Raw genomic sequence first — 20,668 nt, forward strand, 5'->3', positions numbered from 1 at the left:
AATTAAAAAAAAAAGTCCCCCCAGGAAGTACACCCAAGCTGGGCTCTGCTTGATGAAGTAGCCTGCAGGCTCCTTCCCACACCAACTGCACCGCCTCACATGACCATAGATGGTGTTCCGGAGTCTCCAAGCACTGCTATGGGCAGCATTGGCCAACACCATCCTGCTGCATCTGAACCAACCAGTTGCCAACTGCAAGACCCCCATCTGCTTGTAGCCTCAAGCTTTAACTATCCGAAGACAATACAAATGTTAAGCATGAATGTAACTGGATGTTTGTGCACTCCTCTACCAATAAGTGTGTACACAAACATTTTGATCATGAATGTGACTGGATGTTTGGGCACTCACTCCTTTCGTTGCTTCTATTAATTATACCAACCTTACAGACCAAGTGCGTGCCTCTCCCAGTGTACTGTTCGTGGGTTTCAAGCAATCTGATTATGCACACTCAAGGCAAAATTTTACATTTTTATTCCCTAATAAGAAGGAAAACTACCTATATCAATGAACTCCTCAAGCTGTGACATCTACATTACATGGTACCATCGAAGGGACTAACACAACTTTTGAACATTAAACATTCGACATATTGCTCATGAAAAGAAAGTTGTGCGTCCGACATGTTCCAAGATATACTGGAAAAGAATCAGCCACTTATCATGTTGTTACCTATAACCTAGTTGATTCTCATGTGAAGCAGTTTCCAGCCAACACTTGAAACTCCATGGGTATAGTAACCTATTGTAATCTGATCTAAACACAACAAACTTTTCCAGTGAATTGTGCATACAATTGCAAGACAAGGATCATGAAAGTGTTGCTCATCATGAAAGACAGGGATCTCTTGTACAGCATTAGAATTCATCGTGGATGTTCATACGATGTACTACTCTGTAGCCTGACAATCCTATAGAGCTGCTGGCCTCCTGCTTCTAAATTTGCAGCTGGGCTTGGCTTTCTCAACGATGTCTGCTGTGTAAAGAAGACTAACAGTTTGGTTTGGATAGCTTTTGGGTCTTTCTGAGTGATAGTGGAGAACCACCAAATTATGGTTGGGGAGTCATCTGAGAGTCATCTTTACTTCAGCACTCTAAAAATCCCAGCTGTTTTTGTTTTTCTCAAAGTTGTGGCATCTGCTTAAAACACTCCTGGCACTTTTACTTTAATAATATTCTGTAAATTGCACATTAATGACAATATCTGCAAGCAGTGTATTATTAGATAACTTTTCCCTTCAATGTTCTTTCATAAACTAGCAAGTCTCGGTTTTTCTTTTTGACTGGTGATCGTTTAGTATAAAAAACAGAGACATGTAAGTATATTTATCGAAAGAAACATAAAGGAGAGTCAAATAGGGGAGTTTCATGTATTCACCAAATTCCCATGCATCGATCTTGTAGCCATGATCCACAGTATACTGGATAAACTCTTGTGCATTGCTTGAATTCCAAGGTCCTGTATAATGAGTGCCTTTCTTTATCCTCCCATACAAAGCATTGAGTCCAAAAACCACCTCTGATCTGCAAAATATCAGAAATGTTTCATATGGCATGTCTGATATCTGACATTAAAGGATGCAACTAACTGAAACCAGCTTACTCTGTTTCCTGAAAAAAATTGTGAAGTTCATCCCAGCGTGACATAGGCAGACAGCCATTAGAAAATCCGAACAGAGACGATGGACTTTTTGAAAACTCCGTACAAGGTTCTAAAGGATGTCCCACATCGTATATCACTTTGTCTTGTAAAGAACCTCCCAAGCGTATCTTTAAAGGTGAGAATGCTGCAGCATATTTTGGACGTAAGCATTAACTTGTTTTACAATTTCCAAGTCTCCGCATTACTCCTTGTGACTTGAGATGTGGATTGATTTAAGTTTTGAGAGTAGATACAGGAGGAGAACATTAAGAAAACATCAGTACAATAATATCACTCAGACTTGACGTTCAAAGCAGTGAAAGAAACATAAATCGACTATTTAAAGAAAAAAAAACATGTAGTTCAATTATTGCCAGGGCCTCAATAAAGAAGAAGGAAGAAAAATATCGGCAATGCTAGAGCCTGATAGTTTTTAGATGTTTCAAATACAGATTTACACAGTACTCTCATACCTATTTGGTGCTCAGAAGGACAAACTATTAGCAAATGCTTGGGCTTCCTTCTATATAGGTGCTAAGGCTAAGGATATTCATGGCACTCCCACACCTACTGTGTGCTTACACCCACAAAACTCCAGAATTTCCCCCATTGGATCAAGAGGATGAGTGAATAACAAATTGCCCTTCTCTTTGATCAGCAAGATTCATAGTAATTGTATGCTCATACATGCACACATACACAAGCTCTGAAAATTCCAATAAATTCCCCTTGGAGCAAATATGTTTATCGAAGGACCTCTTTCATTAACATAATCTTCTGCATAGTTACATGCATTTGGCTTCAGTTTTTGGTCATTGCCAAATCTTATTAGAATGGATCCTCAGATTTCTTTTAGCATTCGAAATTATTCATATCTTCATAGGAAGGTAAAATTTGAAGAGCTCACCATCTATCTTTGCTTGTTAAGAAACTTGCAACTTGAACGCTGGCACCTTCTACCTTGCCTATTGCTGCCACCTAGCAGCCCCATATCCTTCAATCATCTTCATACTAGGAAGTTACATGAGATTTGAAGGGTTTATCGCCTACATCTGCATGCTATGAAGGTTGCAACTCGAACATTGGTACAGTCAGCCTTAATATTGCTCTGTCAACACTCCCCCGACTGGCACTATTCTACCTGGCCACCCTCTACCTGCCATCCACTCCTCTCCCTTGTCACACCACCAGAAGTTTTCACTGGCCTCTCCACCTCAGCCTTTGCCAGTAGAGCTTTGCCAGTGCCCCTAACACCACGTCCAGCCCCCAATCTACACAACCACTCAGTCCAGCTTTCAGCCACCCTCTCAGCCTGCATGCTGGCAGCCATTAATAGATGCTCATGCAGTGCTTCCAATACAGCTGTCCTGCAGTAGGATGTTTCAGCAAGGAGAGGAATAATACAAAAAAAGGGGGGCAAGGGAGGAGGGGGTAGGTTGGCTGCCTTTGGTTGTCATTTGCAATGGCAGACTTTAGTCCAGCATTTGAGCATCCCGCAGCTGCCTTCAAGCCTGCAACATTGTATATGTCCTTAAACACCAGCAGATTCACTCGGTTCTCACCACAGAGTACTTGTTGATGGCAGGATAGTCAAGCACTCCCCTTCGTGTTAAAGAGAGAGTTGATTGGCTTTAGGCATCTCTTCTCCTAGAGGTAGGTCGATTGGGGTGTCCCTACTTCTTAGAGTTAGATATCATGGTTCATCATTTGCCACTAGCTACACATTCTAGGCTTTGACATGATGAACTCTTGCAAAGGCAACTCTACATTTTAAAACCTTGGAGGATCAGCAAGAGAGAGGTCTTGAGTCCCAACGTAATGTAAATGTGGAACAAAAATAGTGAAGGCCTTTTTTTTCACCACAAGGACCCAAGATGCATGGAGAGATTTAGCCATCTTCAAGATGGAAACGCTCTTTGGAGTTCTCTTGGGGCTATTAGAGGCTTGGGGATTTTCTATTGGAGCAACTAGAAAGAATTTATGAGGGGAATCGCAGCAATTGGTAAAGGTGGAAAGTTGGGGCACCACCCTCACTCCTGCTTCCATTCTCCTCACTGTAGATGCAACCACTTGCAGTATGCCAAATTCCCAGCTCAAATCTATGAAAGGAAGTGCAGCAGCAAGCAGGTCTACTTATAGGTGATTGCAAAGTTCAATCATGTTCTCCAGGAGCAGCTTTCCTAGCAACTATTACAAAATTAGTCAAGGAGCCCCTCGCTTCATCGAACTCGTGAGTCAAAGATTTTACAAACCTGATTATCTTGAAGGACAAGAATCATCAATAGTAAACTTAGGCCCCTCCTTCCAAAGACCGTTCATTAAATGGAGATGGGCTTTGTCCAAGAATGGAGTACTTTAGACAATACTGTCAATATAGACTAAGTTTGAATGTATCAATAAGCACACAAGCCTCATCCAAATGGAGCAATTTGGACAATATCTTTTAGTATAATTCTGATGCTCAGGAAATTGATGCTATCATCTTGGATTTCAATTATTCCTATCCCAAAGTCAACCAAGACTTCCTAGAGGGAACCAAGGCTTATATGGGCTTTCCCTCAACAATCAATCAGGGAAGTGTAATTATTGATGGATGAATGGGAGAGAGTTCCAACCTTTGATCCACAAGTGTGTGTGGCCTGAGAATTTGGGTGAGGAGTGTGATAGAATTTTTGACTTAGACTATGCAATGGCACAGCCCTCTATGTTGAGAGAAGTTATAATTAAGCTGGAGGCCTAAATTTGGATTGCTGTGGGATTAAAGACCACTTGTCAATGCTCTATTAGACCCAGACTCAAGGATTGGGGGTGCATGTAGACTTTTATTTGGGTGAGCAAGGGGTGAAGAGTCTAGATGCAAAACAGTAGGTTAAGTACATTGTAAGTGTTGGCCCCTTGAACTTCTACTCTCATAGGTAACTGGATTCCCAAGCTGCTACAGAAGGGCTTCCACTCCATCGCCACTTAACCAAAATTAGCTCATCAGTGTCTCTCAAGAACAACAAGTCCTTCATAGTGAAGGGGCTGAGAAAAGCAGATCCTCCTCATATTGCTACTACTACACCATAAAGGCTTACCGATCTGAAGCTATCATCCGACTTCTTCCGAAACTTTGTCAAGAAAGGCACTGAAGTCTGAGATGCCTAGTCTGTTTCAATGCTGAGTAGCAACCAGCTCTGCTTTTATCCTGCTCATCTCTATCCTCCTCCCCAACCTTGTGATGCAGCCAAAGAAGGATGGGTCTCTCCAAACACACACTCGTCGATCCCACTGTAGTCTCTTTAGGGGCCTCCTCTAGCAGGCCTAGTGTCCTATCATGCAAGTAGTTGAGAATGCACAATCTACTATCATAGTGTGCCACTACTTTAATCCTTAACCTATACTCTGCCTGATCCAACTCCTCCCTTAGCCATCCATCATAAAAATGAAAACACTACCTGCCAATCGCATTCATCCCCAATAGGATGTTCCGTCTAGAGAAGAGACTTATCCAACTCCAACAGCTGCATGTGTCAGTCCACTCAAGATGAACTCCCTTTGTCACTATCATGCTATGGTGACTCTAAGGCCCAACACACTCTATCTTTGAGTCTCCTACACCAAATACTGAAAAGAAAACTAGTCTTCCACTGAGAAGGCAACCTGTGTGGAGAATCCCCCCTAGGAAAGACAGGTCCTTTGTGCAAGGGTGTGGGTGTGGCCAGATTCTGATCCCAGTGATAATTGAAGAGAAGAGGCTGCCTCATCTTCTCTTGTGGGCAGTGCTAGCTGGTGAAGGCCAGATGAAATAGATCTTCAACGTTCAATGATGGAAGCTGCAAATTTGAACTCAAAACCCCTCCCTAGATCTCTGAACCTATTCCCTTGAAAAAATCAATAAATGCTAGGCTTCCACACTCTTTTATGTGCAAGTGTGATGGACAATAATCTCCATAGCAATAACTTTTTCCAAGGCTCCTTGCTTAGAAGGTGACCCCTAAGAATGAGTTTAACCAAAACATCTTCATACTGGCAATATTGGTCAATGATCCCCAAACCACCTCTAGATCTAAGCTGGGTGATAAGATCACAAGTACCTCGCTGGGCTCCTGTCTCTTCCTACCCAAATAAAATTCCTTATGAGATGCTTCACCTGGCAAATGCATGACCTAGTGAGAGCCCACTAGGAAGTGATATACCATATGCTCACTAGCAGAACCTGATTGGCAACCAACACTCTCCCTGATAAACAAAATCTCATGGTGCTCCAATAAAGGAGCTTCTACATAATGTTCAAAAGGAGAGGTGCCAGCCGCTACTCAAAGGTAATGATAATGTCAATCCCCAGATGCCATACAAGATATCTCACTAAGGTCCAGCAAGGATTACAAGTGAAGTCCTTACGGATCTCCAATCTAGTGTCTGGTGTCACATACCCAGAAACCATAGGATTTTTGCTAATTAATTAGAGGACCAAAAGCTATACTAAAAAACTACGTTGCTATTGCAAACGCCTGGAATTTGCTATCATCCCCATGAAAATATACTGTTATATCATCTGCAAACTCCACATCAAGAGCTCATCTAGCTCTAGAATGGGTAACCTAATCCCTTTGATATCTATGGATCTGAAGAAGGAGTTAATAACCCCTACTACAAATAAGAATAGGAAGGAAGCAAGTGGACATCCTTGTCTCATTGATCTCTAAATGCTAAACCTCTCTCCTCTAACTCCATTGACAAGGACCTAGCTCTACAAGGATCTCATTCTCAACATGGTGCCCTCCAAGAACTCCCAACCTACTCGACCATATGCCTTGTAGAAATCAAGAACAAGCACAATTCTGTTTCTAGAATGAGAAAGAGCAGTGGATTCCTTGAAGGTGAAGATTTTGTACGGGATGTTGTGCTCCTAAACAAAGCAAGTCTGGGTGGGGTGGATAATTTCTGATCAAAGGGGACAATCTAAGGTTGATCACCTTTGCAGGGATCTTATAAGCAGTTCAATGCAAACTGATTGGTCTCCATTGTGTGATCTGCAATCTGTCCCCATCTCCCTTTGTCAATCCCATGGATAGTCTCTCTAGTTTGCCTCCCAATGCTGTGATCTCCTGGGAATCTACAATAAGGCGTCTAATCAGAAGGTCCCAATAGCAACATTTACGGGGGAAATGACAAAAGAGAGAGACTTGGAGGCAAGAGAATGGATACCATTTTTTTCCCCTTTTTTCTTTTAAATGCAAAACTAAGATGGCTAGCTGAGATAGACCACAAGAGGAGAGAAACAAATGCTTTGCCAATAATGATGGCACCCTCAAATGGAGAAAAGCAGAAGGTAGGCACTTTCCAACTATCCCATAGGCTGACCTGTACATGGCCCTATGGCCAACCAGCCAACTAGCAACATGGTGTGTCAAATTTTATGGTCTTCACAATCCTTCACCTTCCTTGCCACAAACTAACCATTGAATAGGTACAATCTTCCACTAGTCCACCTCTTTTTTTTGGTGCAAATAAAATGTGGCTAATTATATTACTTCAGAAAAAACCTTGAATACAAGGAAGTCATCATGCTCAACAAACTAGTTGGAGCTGATGCAGAGTCACAAATATATCAGATGTACAAGCCTCTTAGGGCGGTCTAGGGGGTATGGGGGCAAGAAGCCATGGAGGGGGGGTGTATTGCCATTTGGGGCTGCCTGCCTGCATCTCGAAAAACAGGTCCTGGCTGCCCCACGTATGCATGAAATGACAACAAAGCTCCTGACAAGTCCTGGACTTGCCCTGCACCTGATCCCATCGGTCGCGGAGGGAGTGGATGATGGAGGTCCAAAGCTCTGCTAAGGTCACCTGTATTGAAAGTCTCTCCCTGCCAAAAACCTCCTGATACCGCGCCTTCCAAATATGCCATCCAGTAAGAGTCCTATGATCTCCCATACTTCAAAGCGGTTTGTTGTGGGCTCCAATACCTAGCAGATCGGTAGAGCCTCCAAACCGACCACTGTGCACGACCCTGCCTCGATAATGAATATCATGTCTTGTATCCCGGCCTCATACAGAAGGTGACGGACCTGGCTGACTACCTGCCAGCAGAAAGCTCCCCATGAGATACATCCAAGGCTGGGTGCCATGCGGCGAAGGATGCAGCATGCTCCTCTCCACACGAGCTGCGCCGCCTCACATGACCAAAGGTAGTGCTTTGGGGTTTCCAAATGATGTTTTGTGCAGTGCTTACAACCTCCCTCCTTCTGCATCTGGGCAAGCCAACTTCCCACTGCCAAGCCTCCATGTGCCACTAGCCATAAGAAATACGATACCCTCCTTGGCCTCCAACTATCCCATAGGCGGCGCCAGAAGGTCCGTCGAAAAGGCTCCGTGTGCTCCACCCAGTGCTTGCTATTTGACGGCACCCAATCCATATCCTCCTGCATCAATACGTGTCTGCCAATCCTAGCAGTGTACTCCAGGAACCTCGGTGGCTTCTTGGCGACTGCAGTGTTGACCGGCCATAGCCACTTCCCCGGATCCCACTCCAGCTCATCAAGTGGCCTGCCCTCCCAAATCCAGAGGTGCCACTCCCTGAGTTCCTCCCAAAAGACAAAAGGGTCCAACTGCCATGTCTTCCCCTGAAGGCCAATCACTCGAATCCTCCTCCATGAAAGGACAGCTATCCCCTCATTCTATTGCCCTCTATTGGCTCTATCGGCTCTCGTATCAGGGGAGCAAGCCACTCCTGAGGTATTGCTACGTCTATCTCCCTTCTCCTCAACTCCACTCCTCTCTAGTAGCCTACTACTCGCTGTAGCACCTTCTCGTCCACCATCTTGTATACCTCCCGCCATGTCTTGATGGCACGAGCCAGGCTAGCTTCCCATCCAGCCCACTGGATGTGGGAGCGCTCGCCAATCTGTGCCCCTTCCCGATCTCTAACCTGGGTGTTCCAGATCACCACCGGCGACTGACGGCCTATCTCCTCCTGGCAGCTTGGGGGGCTCTGGATTAGGGGCTTACGAAAGCCCTGCCACACACGAAGCAAGCTGCGTAGGAAAGGTGATCTGGGGGGGGGGGGGGGGGGGAAAGGGGGTGATTTGGGCTGTTGTGAAGATCCATCTCAGGGACGGCCTCCACTCACCGCCAAGCCTCGGTCTACAATCCTAAAGACCCTCTTGCAATAGGACCTTCCAGGTCTACCCGCTTGGTGTGAGACCACGGACTACTAGCTTGCCCAAGAGGGCCATACTCTGATACTCTGGGTCTATGATCCAAAGCCCTCCCTCTGACCGATGCCTTATGATGGTCACCCACGCCACTTTGACCCTATAATCCCTGGAGCCCGTCTGACCTAGACCAAAGGAAGTTCCGCACTAGGCGACGAAGCTGCACTACATAGGATAAGGAGAAGCACCAACACGAGGCGATGTACAAGGCCGTCGCTACTAGGAGAACCTAGTTGACCACCAGGGCTCAGCCTGCTAGTGAGAGACGAGCAATGCTCCAGTAGGTCAGCTTCCTCTAAATAGAGTCGAGAGAGTCCCACCTGGAACCCTAGGTAACGGACAGGGTCTACTGTCCTCTACTCACCCATCTAAATCCTAGGTGGACACCCCACTCCGTGCTAGAGTCTGAGTCTATGAGAAAACCAACTGACTTTCATCAATTGATTTTCTCTCCTGTTGCAGAACAAAACACCTCAAGAGCCAGCCTCACTCTCTCCAGCATCAACTCATCGTCCTCTATGTAGAGTGTTATATCATCTGCATACTTTGAGTCTAGCAACTCAATCTCCTCTCTCACTGGAAGTTGGAGGCCGCGTAACCCGCTTACTCGTGACTTGAGGAAGTGAGACGTCACCTCTGCAAAGAGTAGAAACAGGTACGGGGCCAGGGGGCAGCCCTGCAGGACCGATCTCTCCAGCCGAAACTCCTCCCGTCGCCTACCACCTATGAGAACCCTGTTGGTAGCCGATCTGTAAAGTGTGGAGACCCTGCGGATCCAAGCATGGGGGAAGCCCAACCTTACCATGGTACCTTCTAGGAAATCCTAGTCCACCTTGTCATAAGCTTTCTCGAAATCCAAGAGTAGTACGGCCAGTCCCTGTCCACTGTGCTGAGCCCACTCTGTCGCCTCAAAGAAGGTGAATACATTGTCTAGGATGCTCCTATCCTAGACAAAGCCTGTCTGTGTGTCATGAATGATGTCTGGAAGCACATGGCATAGTCGCCTACCAATCATCTTCGCCAGTGCCTTATAGGCCACTGACAATAAGATGATGGTCTCCATTGGGAAAGCTCCAACCAGTCTCCCCCTTTGGAGAGAAGACTAATGAGGCCTACCGGAAGACTCCTGGCATCTGTCCTGAAGTAAAAATCTCCTAGAAGGGCATCAGTAGGGGATCCTTCACCACCTCCCGGTAGGTAGTGAAGAAAGCCTTAGAGAGGCCATCCTCTCTTAGGTATTTCTGCCTGTCCTGTGTATGGAAAGCCTCCTCTAATTCCTTCTCTGTAAAGAGGGCTAGGAGAGAGCGTCCCATCTCCATTGTGACTAGGGACGGGATATGATCGCAAACCTGTTGTCTACATCGCTCTCCTCTAGTTGAGGCTGTCTCCTGCTGGAAAAGGCGTCTGTAGTAGTCAGTGACAATCTCCATCACCTTATCTGGACTAGAACGAGTCCTCCCATACTGATCCCAAAGGTTGCGTATTTGCTCTCCTAAGGTGTGAGGCTGGTGCACTTGAAAAAACTCCTTGCATATTGTGTCCTCCTGCGCCCAGAAGGCTGCTGAGGTGCGGAAAGAGAACTCCGAACGCCTGTCCTCTAGGCCAGCGATGGCTGCTTGCGCACGCACCTCCTGTGCGTGGAGGGTGGGATTCCCTAGTACCTCCTGTAATAATCTCTACGTGGTTGCAAGGTCCTGTCGGAGTACTCTCTCCTCCTCCCAGCTCTGCTGCCTGGCCTATATGGCTGCCTCCTGGTAGATACTACTCGACTCGGCTAGGACCTCTGCAATCTCCTTTGCAATCTGGTCCCTCCTGTCCCACTCCATGGTCCAAATCTGCTCAATATGTCTCTTCACCTCCTCCCTCCTATAGATTATGTCAGGGATCTGATAGGATCGTGTGTCTAGGGTAGATGCTGGGGGATTAAGTGTCAGAAGAACCGGGCAATGGTTAGACAATGTGGTGCCCGACTACCCAATCTGGCCTCCATGAGAGCATCCCCACTCTCCCACATAGAACCTGTCCAACCACTCCAGTAGGACTCCATCTAGCCTCCTGTATCCCCAAGAGAAGTCCAGTGACCTCTCCCTCCTGTGGAAGGCAGGATCTCTCCAGGCATCGCGTGCTCCTACTGCTAGTAGGAAGACCTCCCATGCCTCTTGCTCCTCCCCAACCATGCCCTAGTAGTTTCTGCCTTTGCCCTGCTAGTCCTCTAAAGCCTCCAGGTTGTTGAAGTCTCCTCCAACGATCTAGGAGTCCACCTCTGGGAGTCCATCCGCGATCTCCACCCAAAACCTGCTGTGTGTCCTAACCTCAGTAGGGGCATAGACATTGAGAACTCCAAGGCATGAGTCCCCAATATCCAATCAGATGCATAGAACCCTCTCTGCCACTATCATCCCATGGTCTCGTACACAGGCGGTGAGACTCGAGTCAATAGAGGTGCATACGCCTCCACTCCTGCCGTGGGCACCGATGGCGTGCTCCCAGTAAGTGTGCGAGCTGCTCATGAGCACCTTCCTTACCTTTTGGGCCTCGGGGGGAGTGAGCTTGTGCTCCTGTAGAAGTAGGATTTCGATCGGTCTCTGGCAAGGGTAAGCTACAGCTCCTACCGAACAATCAACTTTCTGAAACCACATGCCCCACTATAGTGGAGGCCATTCACATTCCAGGACACAAGGTGTAAACTCATGGGGAGACCTATGACTAGCCGAACAAGCATCTGTTCGGTGTGAAAGCTGCTAACGAAGAAGAGGAACTATGAGACATGCAGATGTGCTTCGCTACCGGCCTGGATAGTGAACTCCATTCCCCCATGATAGCCCTCGGGCATGGACCATGGGGGTGATGGATGTGCTTGGTGGTACCACCAAGGCATCTATCAACCAGGCTAAGAGGCGAGACTCCGTACACTGGTAGAAATGGACCGCCTGTGCCAAGGGCCACTCTATCACATCTACCAGCGCTCTCCATTGTGGAGGGACTCGAAAGATAATGCTCATATGAGGGACCTCGCTCCCTGCCCACCAGTTGATGTCCATCATGCAACTCGGCCACTGCTGGGAGAAAAGTGCCAGTCCACCTTCTCCTATCCATTGGGAAATGTGGTAGGTCACCTAGCTCTTCACCTCCTCCTCTATCTGAGTCATCGTCCAGCCTTCTATATGAGAGGTCTGACAGAAGAAGGTGTAGTTTGGTCTATCCGGTGGTGCTAGTAGATGGACTTTGCCGCTCCTAGACGTGCATACCACGAAGATTCCCATCTCCAGGGGTAGTGGGAACACTCCGCTCTCCGCAACTCTCAAGTAAGACCATGGCCCACTGCGAAAAAACTCCTATGGTAGTAGCTACGCCTGTCTCGGGTAAGTGTGATGGGCGGCATGGACGGATGAACTGGTGGCTATGTGAGGGAGGGAGGGGGAGCTAGACTGTCGGTGGGCGAAGGATGTTGGCGTTTGGGGTTCCTTACTTCCTGTGTGGGGGGGGGGGATGGGTAGGGAAGGGATCACCTGTACTGGTTGGGGATCGGGGGGGGGTGGGTGGTCGGCGAGGGTGATGGTGGGGAGGGAGGATGGAGAGATGGTAGGGTGGTCGGAGGCACCCGATGGGTGTGGGGGGGCTAGTATCTCTAGGGGAAGGGGGGTGTAGACTAGGGTCGGGGGGGGGAAGGGAACGGGGGCTGTGGGCCCTCGGGTGAGGCGGTCTGTGACACCTCTGTGGGGGGGGTGGATGTGTAGACCTATGGACCTGTCAAGTAGGGCGAGGAGGGGGGGGGCCGCGTGGTGCTCTGCCGGGGGGGATCGCCCTCCTACTCCCTGTCGTGGCTGTGTTTGAGGAGCTCCCTACAGCCCCCCTGCCATCTCCCTCTCTGTCGTCTCTATACTCATGCCCTGGCTGCCCAGTCACAATGGCCTGCAGCCTGAAGAAGTGTCCACTTGCCTCAATCTCTAGGAACTATGGGATATTCTTGACCTCTTTCACTGCCACCCGTACCTTTGGGACTCCTGTGGCTGTCACAGCGTCTGCGAAAGAGGCGGAAAGGACAGTGCGGAAGAGTTGTCCAAAGTCTTCCACCAAATGGCGATACTCTATCGCCAGCAGGCCGGGAAAGAGAAGGGTGACCGGGTGCCGAAGAAACCTGTTGTGGAGTGAAAATGCCTCCACTGTGAAGCCATTGTACCAAGGAATCATGTAAATGACCCCCTTCGTGGACACATAGGGTGAACTAGCCAGTAACTCACAAGTTGCGTCTGCCGAGGTGAGCCGTGCCATGAAGATCCCTTGGCCCATTAGAACCGCCTCTACGATCTGCGTTGTGCCAATGCGCAGCGTGGAGTGAAGCCGGTCTCCCAAAGCTGGGCCCTGGATAGGGAATGTCCTACTACCTGACCAAAGATCGTTGTTTCCTTTAGCTCCAGCTCTGTGGCATGGACGGCTAAGAGTTGTCCCTCTCAGAGAGGACGACGTGCAAGGTGTTTGACTGGGGGGCACTTGTGCTGAATGCGCCGGCGTTTGACCAGAGGTATCCATTGTGCATCCTTTCTGAGAACCTACCAATCACGTTGCTGTGCTACCGGAGGGGGGGGAAGTTGCTGCAAATGGAGGGAGCAACTGGGGGGGGGGGGGGGGCAGCAGGGCGGGGGTGGGTATGGTGGGGACAGCGCGGGGGATGGCAGCGCGAGGGGGCAGCGTCCCACAGGGAGGGGAGCTAGGCAGGGCAGACACGCCACGGGGGAGGGAGCTGGCGGGGGACAGCGTGCCACAGGACAACGGGCGGTTGAGGGGGGTGCGATGGCGATGGGCAGGTGCAAACGGGGGCGGGCGCGAGGGAGCAGTCAGGGGCTGGCACAAGGGAGCACTCAGGGCGGGGCAGCAACGCAACGTGACGGGATGCTCCTTTGTATATTGTAATCAGGGATTTACCACCCATGCTAGTCCACCTCTTGAATCCAACATCCTGTCTTTTTCAAAAGAAAATAAAATTATAATGGTAACACCTTGGGGAAAACCCCAAAGATAAAATACAAAGTTCAAAATAAGCCCTGTGAGGGACTACCTTGTACATCTTAAATACACTGTCTAGGTAAAGATCACAACCCATCAAGAGGGCTGTAATGCCAAACTATACATGACTCAAGCTGAAAGAAGTGCCCAAGTCCCAACTGTAAACTCATACACATGGAGTCACCACCCTGCAATCTCTCCCATCTCCCATGCGCTGTGTGAATAATCTCTATCCAAATCCTGGAGACTCTCTTTGCAATAGAGATGTCCTGTAAATCAATGGCATGACTGCACCTTACAGTCTAGATGTACTAAGCTATAATGCTAGCAATCAGCTCCATCCGTGACAATGCTCCTCACTCCACTCTGCCTGGCATGAAAATCATGCTCTTGCTGGCCAACCATGAGAAAAATTTGATTCCCCTGAAAAACGTTGTATCCACATGTTGGGCCTCTTATCTGTTACCCAAGCCACTGCACCCGAAGTTTGAACCCAACATTCTAACTTTAGCACGCACAATAGTAGCCTGTAAAAACAGCACCCAAACATCTAGATGGTAATAATGCTGGTATTGATGCACTCAACAGTAGACAAGATTGATAGGATTTATCTATAATTCAGAACAAGATAGTCTGCTTGATGTTTGCACAGGTATATCATACGAAAGAAATGTCACATCCCAAAAACAGGGTACGTACTCTTGTATATTTCGCTTCAATTCACTTCCTTTCAGCAGCAAGCATGTGGATAGATTATTCTCTTCAATAAAATCTCTTTTAAATGAAACAAATAGCATATAAGCCTCTCACATGATCAGTCCCAGGATTCATGGTCAAGCCTAGATAGTTTAATTGATGTTTTTTTTTTTAAAGAATGTTATATCCCAAAACAGAGTATGTAGGCTTGACTTGAGGGTTATTTTTAAGAAGGAACTGAGTATGTGCTATACAGGATACAGAAGGACATGCAAAATGGTAAAATTGAATACAGTTCTTTAATTTGGTTGAGGCTGTAGGAAAAGTGGTCATGGAATAATTTGAACATGTTCATTATCATCATTCTGCTAGAACTGATGTCAGTACCAGATAGTTTTGTGTGGGATAAAGCTTTTCCGGAATAGAAGTTTTTCACTAGTGAACATATAAAAGAAGTAAGAAAGTCAATACACAGTAATTAGATTCATGGTCTGCTGTGCACCTTTGACAGCACGTCTCAGTAAGGGATGTGTCAAGTTCTGCAGGAAGGTCAAAAGATAACAGACTGGTCAACACATTGTCCAGCTTCCCTGCAACACTATAATGCACAGCAAACAATTGATTCTACATGTAAAGGCTCCCTGTAAAACTCATTATAACAAGAAGTGTGTACTCAATGGTCAAATATCTCATCTGGGAATTGTATGCACTCTGAAGGCAGATATTATATCTCATAAAAAGATAAACTTCTAACAGATAAAGGTCATAAAGTCCATTATAAGCCCTTGCATAGAAAGCACCAAAGTCAAAACATCAGAGAAGAGTTTCCTATCATCTTGTACTCTGTGTGACCAAATGAAACACATAAACCGAGTACTTGTCTAATTTGAAGATGTATCCTTATGCTAAACATTTATCGGTGCAATGATCCTGTTTCTATGCGCAAGGACATTTGGCACCGCACATCCTGATGCTAGGTTTAGGAACATTTGCTCATTTTCGAACTATCACAGGTTGTGTCAAATTAATCTATGCATGATATATTAGATTGTGATTTGAAGCATGATTAAGAAAGTAACTGTGGATAGTTCACATGTCAGTGGCATCCGTGAATGTGAGCTATACAAATGGGACAATGCATTAACGTTAGCTCACGAGAAGTTTTTAACATTTTCCCATAGGGTGACAAAAGGGGCTCTCTTCCCTTGTTTTTTTCCTATGGTGTTCAACATCATGAGCTTCTGCTCGAGAGGCACCACACACCTAGCTAGGTGTGGTTGAGGGCAGGGGACTGCTGGCCCTCACCCCGGGCTGCCAACCGCCTGCCCCCAACAGCACCTAGCTAGGTATGTGGCCCCTCCCACGGAGAAGCTCATGATGTTGTCGTAACTCACAATGTGGCAATTATAGTGGGAATTGGTCTAAAGCTTCTTGTGTAGAGCAGCAGTACTGCATGCAACAGATGAAACTTAAGGATGATAATGCATCTAAGTGAAATAAGGGATATGCATCATATGCATGCACATGCAGTACTGCAGACTAGCATGCGGGCTACCCAGTACAGCAACCCTTAAAAACTCAAGTGCAGTCAAAACCAAGAAAGCAGTTCAAATGGGTCAGGAATGCACAAAAAGAACTAGGTGACAATGAGAGAGAGCGTTACCAGGTTGAGCAAGGAGGCATGGTCCCAGCTGCAGGAACCATAGTCGCACTTGTCAGGGGGCCACCAATCCAAGGTTGCACAGATGAAGTGGTCGTCCACATAGTCCAGAGGCTGCAGGGCACGGATGGTGATCGTGGCGGGGTGGGCGGCGCGGGCAGGAAGGAGGAGGAGGAGGAGCAGAAAGAAGGATGTGGGCGAGAGGCAATGAGCCATCATCGGGGAGGATGACTAAATGGATCAATTGAAGGTGAATGAGGGAAGAAGAGAGAGAGGAGGGGCGGGGGGGGGGGGGGAAGAAGAAGAAGGAGAAGAGGAATCGAGCTTAGAAGTAAAGCAAAGGAAGAAATGGGCATAGCTTCCAGAGTCGAGCAGGAAGCCTCTCTCCCTCTGCCTGCAAGCAAAGCGTCCCTGTTTAACTATTACTACTGTTATTGCTATTATTGTATTGCATAATACAGTAGGTGCATACACAGGAGGAATATACACAAGATCACTAGTGCTTAGTGAAACAGACAGGTCTTCCCTGCAGCCGGACATCACCAACCGCTTTACAAACGTTTATTTTTTTCCAACTTTTGCCAGAATTGTGTTTTTCAATTCCATCATCAGGTGTAGGTGTTTGCAAGGTCGATGGTGCGCCCGCCCTTCTTTCTCATCACCCCCAAAGGCTGCAATAATAATATTCCAAAAGCTCATTCGGATATTGTGAACACCACTCTCACGACAAACATTTTCGATCGCACATACAAAAACCTTTGTTTTAAATTGTTTAAGAGAGTTTTAAACGGAATCGAATATATTTGTTATTTTTATAGCTAAAATTTTGTAAAAGCTAAGATTTTAACCTTCTTACTTAAATTTAAAAGGTTTTTTGGACATTTTTGCAATTCATTTTACATTAAACCTCGAATTTTTGTGAAAATTGTTGAGCACCATAAAGGATGAGAGAGAGAGAGAGAGAGAGAGAGCGAGATCCTTAAGACTAAAGAAATGATGTTGCTGAAAAACTAAGTTCAGTGTGCTTTAACTTTAATGCAAGATTAGGCAAGAAATGATGCTCTTTGTGAAGAGCTAAGTCCAACGCTCATAAAAAGCCAAGGTCTCCTTTAAAACAAATTGCAAATTTTGCAAAAAGTGGTTGATGAGACATGGCCGATGATATGGGCTATCATCAATGTGATTATCTTCGAAAGAGTTTTGACTACCAAAAATGGGATTCGTTATGGTGCTGCCAAGTTTGGCAAGAGTATCAGAACGCTTTTGAAAGATGCCTTTAGACTGTCAAAAGTTTGTTTTGGGCTATCAACAAATGTAAACATGTTTACAAACTTGCCACTAAGAGTGCTTTAGAAGGCTTTGAATTGCTCTTTTTGAGGATGTACATTTTTACTCAAATACAATATAACTACAGTGTTTGCATTTTCTAAAAAGCTCCAAATTTTGAATAAGAATTTTATAAAGATTTAAAAATAAATTTGTAGCTATCAAAAGGTGTATCCAATTTAATTGAAAAATAAGTGAATACAAAATAAAGGTTTTTATGCTTACTACCAATAACCAAACACTTCTTCGTGAAGACTCACCAAGTCCCATCATGTTTGTGTGAGGAGAGAGAAACACATAAAGAGAGGAAGAGAAATGACATATGACCAACATGAAAGAGAATTTGGAAGTAGGTCAAATGCAAGTACAACAACCATGAAAGCATTATCTTTTATGAACTACCTAGTTGGGGTAAATAAAGTTATCTAGCACCTCTCCTCACGCAATTGCACACTTCCCCTTATGTTCCAAAAAGTTATCTAGTACCTCTTCTCATGCTATTGATTACACACTTCCCCTTATGTTCCAAAATCTTAAATGGGCATAGATTTTTTGTTATGCCACAAAAAAAGTGTATCCTAGGGTTAGAACTTACACACCCATCAAACCCAACCCACACTCAAACCAACTAGGTACAACCCATTGACCTTACAAAAAAAATCTTACCAACATGTCCATACGATTTGTGCACTTTTTAAAAAGTTTGAATCGGATCAATGGGAGCTTGTTTCCATGTGGCAATGAAAAGTCACCAACTTAGTTCTAGTAGTTTCATTGTACATGCCATGCCACATGGCTTGCAACAAGCCATCGTGAGTTCTCTACTTAGCCATAGCCTTCTTAGAGACCCAAGTTCACGTAACTTGGAACTTGCTTTGCCAACAAATAGCCCATCATAGCAATAAATGCTTACCTAAAGGCTCACCCCATTTAGGGAACTCTCAAACCCAACCACGCATGGCCTAGACTTACTCCCTATATGATTGTATGTCCAGAAATCTAATCTCTGTAACATTATGATGTGTAGCCAATCTCTCCATGCACAACCCAAGTCAACATATATATGTAGCTATACCTTCTATCTACCATGTAGATAGCATTGCAACAATGAGAGTGTTCATAATCAATGTCCACAACTATCTTCGATATATATGGCTAGAAATACTAGTGGATTTCTTAGCCCAAGTTTTGAACTAGGATTTTAAAAATCCACTTATTCTTGTGTAGCCTCAAACATTTCCAAGTAGTTGTTATTGTTAGGAGAGAGAGAGAGAGAGAGAGAGAGAGAGAGAGAGAGAGAGAGAGAGAGAGAGAGAGAGGCCAATCTATGGCTTTGGCTTTGAAGATCACACAAAGACTAGGCAAACTTTAGAAGTTGTTCAACAACTACCAAAAAAATGTTTTTTAGCGTGACTATTTCAAACTATTTGTAATTGGGCTTCATCCTACCAATCTACCTTTGCTTTTTCCCAAGGATGCAAATTAGCTAGTTGATAATAAGAGACAACAAAGTTACTTTGTGGCTTTTGAGATCACTCCAACAAAGGGTCAAATTTGGGAGTTATTCAATAACTACCAATCAAGTATTTTCTTGTTTCCATACTACAAGATACAAGCCTCATACCGACATGCAAAGCGACGAAAATGTTCATAAAAAATTTTGCCCTTGTCGTCACAAAAAACGTTAGTATTAGCGACGCCATAGAACAATCGCTATTATCGTCGCTATATATGTCGCTTTTTGCATTGTAGCGACGATTTGCGATGCTAGTAGCGACGGTTACAGAAAAAAATAAATTTGTGGCAGGGCACACTATGTGCATTATTTGAGCCATACAAAAGAGTTACATTAAAGTGTACAATGCTCGTCTCCATGAAGGCAAAGTGTATTTGAATCCATAAGACTGATATATAAAATAAATACAAGATCGCGTAATGAAAGCAACGGTGCAATCATGCCAAGATACAAAGGATGATAATAAGATAGTGCATAGAAAATGCATATATAAATCACATGACCAAAAAAGAAGAGGATGTGCACTCCATGGATCCAAGGGTGAGCTATAGATCCTCGCCATTTGAAACCTCGTCCCGCCGCAAAGGAGCATCGAATGGACTCTGCAAAAAAAGAAACAACTACACATCAATCCACCATAGAATAATGCATTTTAATTAAAATTATTAACTACGGACAAGAAAGATAAGTGACTTACTGGGCCGCCACGTCCATACAATCGATCGATAATGCAGTGAGATCGTGTCTCTCTGCATATCTAGTCTTTAGGCCAGTGGGATTGCAGTTTGTAATGGAGTGCTGCAAAGAAAACAAAATACAACTGTTAGAAACACGATTGTCAGTACAAGGGATATTGCAAAAAAATAAGCAAGCAAAATAAAAGAAAAACTTACAAAGTCCTCCAAATAAGTCCTGTGGCCACCACTCCCAAGATGATGGACTACTCCTACCTCCAATCGTGCCCTCGCCGCCTCGTGCTGTCGTCTTCAACATCTTGGAGAATCTGTAGCCTCCTCCTTGAGTCAGAGCCAGTCATCTGTGTCTAGCCACTCGGGCTTTGAGATCCCACTCTTAAGTACCTTGCGTGCATTCGATCGTCTGTGTGAAATCTATGCATGCATGCACTCGATCATCTAGCCTGTGGAACACCTATTTGTTGCGGCAGGTACCAGAAACTCCTCATGCAAGGATGCTACTAGATAGTCCTTGCTCCCCTTTGGTATGTTCTTCCAATGATCCAATACGTTGTGCCAAAAAACTTATTGGAACAACGCTCTTATACAAGCCATCACCCTCCTCCCTTCATCATTCATGATGATGGCTCATGTCCTATTATCTACAAGATATCCATACCCCTCTAGGATATGCCTAAGATGTGTCCTCTCCCACCTGTGACCACGCTCCTGGGCATATCCAGGAGACCCCTATACATTTGGTGTACCTACGAGGGTAGTATCTCTGGGAGTAGCATCCATAGGGGTGCCACCGCAGCGGACGGCTGAGCAAAAGCTGGAGTGACTGGAGTAGACATCTCCACAGGTGTGACAAATCCCATAGGTGACACAACTCCAGCAGAATGATGAGACGGAAATGCTGCGTCAGTACCTCCACAACAACCACCTGAGCCAT

General features: G+C 45.7%; 1 protein-coding gene across 3 annotated transcripts in view; it reads right to left on the reverse strand.

The window, feature by feature from the left end:
* The window catches only part of LOC148031216 (heparanase-like protein 3), a 42,065-nt gene extending 25,243 nt beyond the window's left edge, over positions 1–16,822 (reverse strand). The window contains exons 1-4 of one of the 3 annotated variants that reach the window (XM_087684749.1): positions 16,201–16,822; positions 15,040–15,076; positions 1,603–1,786; positions 1,378–1,523 (exon numbers count right to left, since the gene is read on the reverse strand). In XM_087684749.1, coding sequence (XP_087540875.1) covers positions 1,378–1,523; positions 1,603–1,786; positions 15,040–15,076; positions 16,201–16,416 — 583 coding nt within the window. In that variant the 5' untranslated portion in view covers positions 16,417–16,822. The remainder of the gene's footprint in view (positions 1–1,377; positions 1,524–1,602; positions 1,787–15,039; positions 15,077–16,200) is intronic. The other 2 variants (XM_087684748.1, XM_087684750.1) reach the window with 2 other exon arrangements.
* Positions 16,823–20,668: the final 3,846 nt, after the last annotated feature.

The sequence above is a fragment of the Lygodium microphyllum genome, chromosome 9 (genome assembly GCF_053477565.2).
Source record: "Lygodium microphyllum isolate KBCC chromosome 9, Lygodium_microphyllum_v1.1.10, whole genome shotgun sequence".
Taxonomy (NCBI): Eukaryota; Viridiplantae; Streptophyta; class Polypodiopsida; order Schizaeales; family Lygodiaceae; genus Lygodium; species Lygodium microphyllum.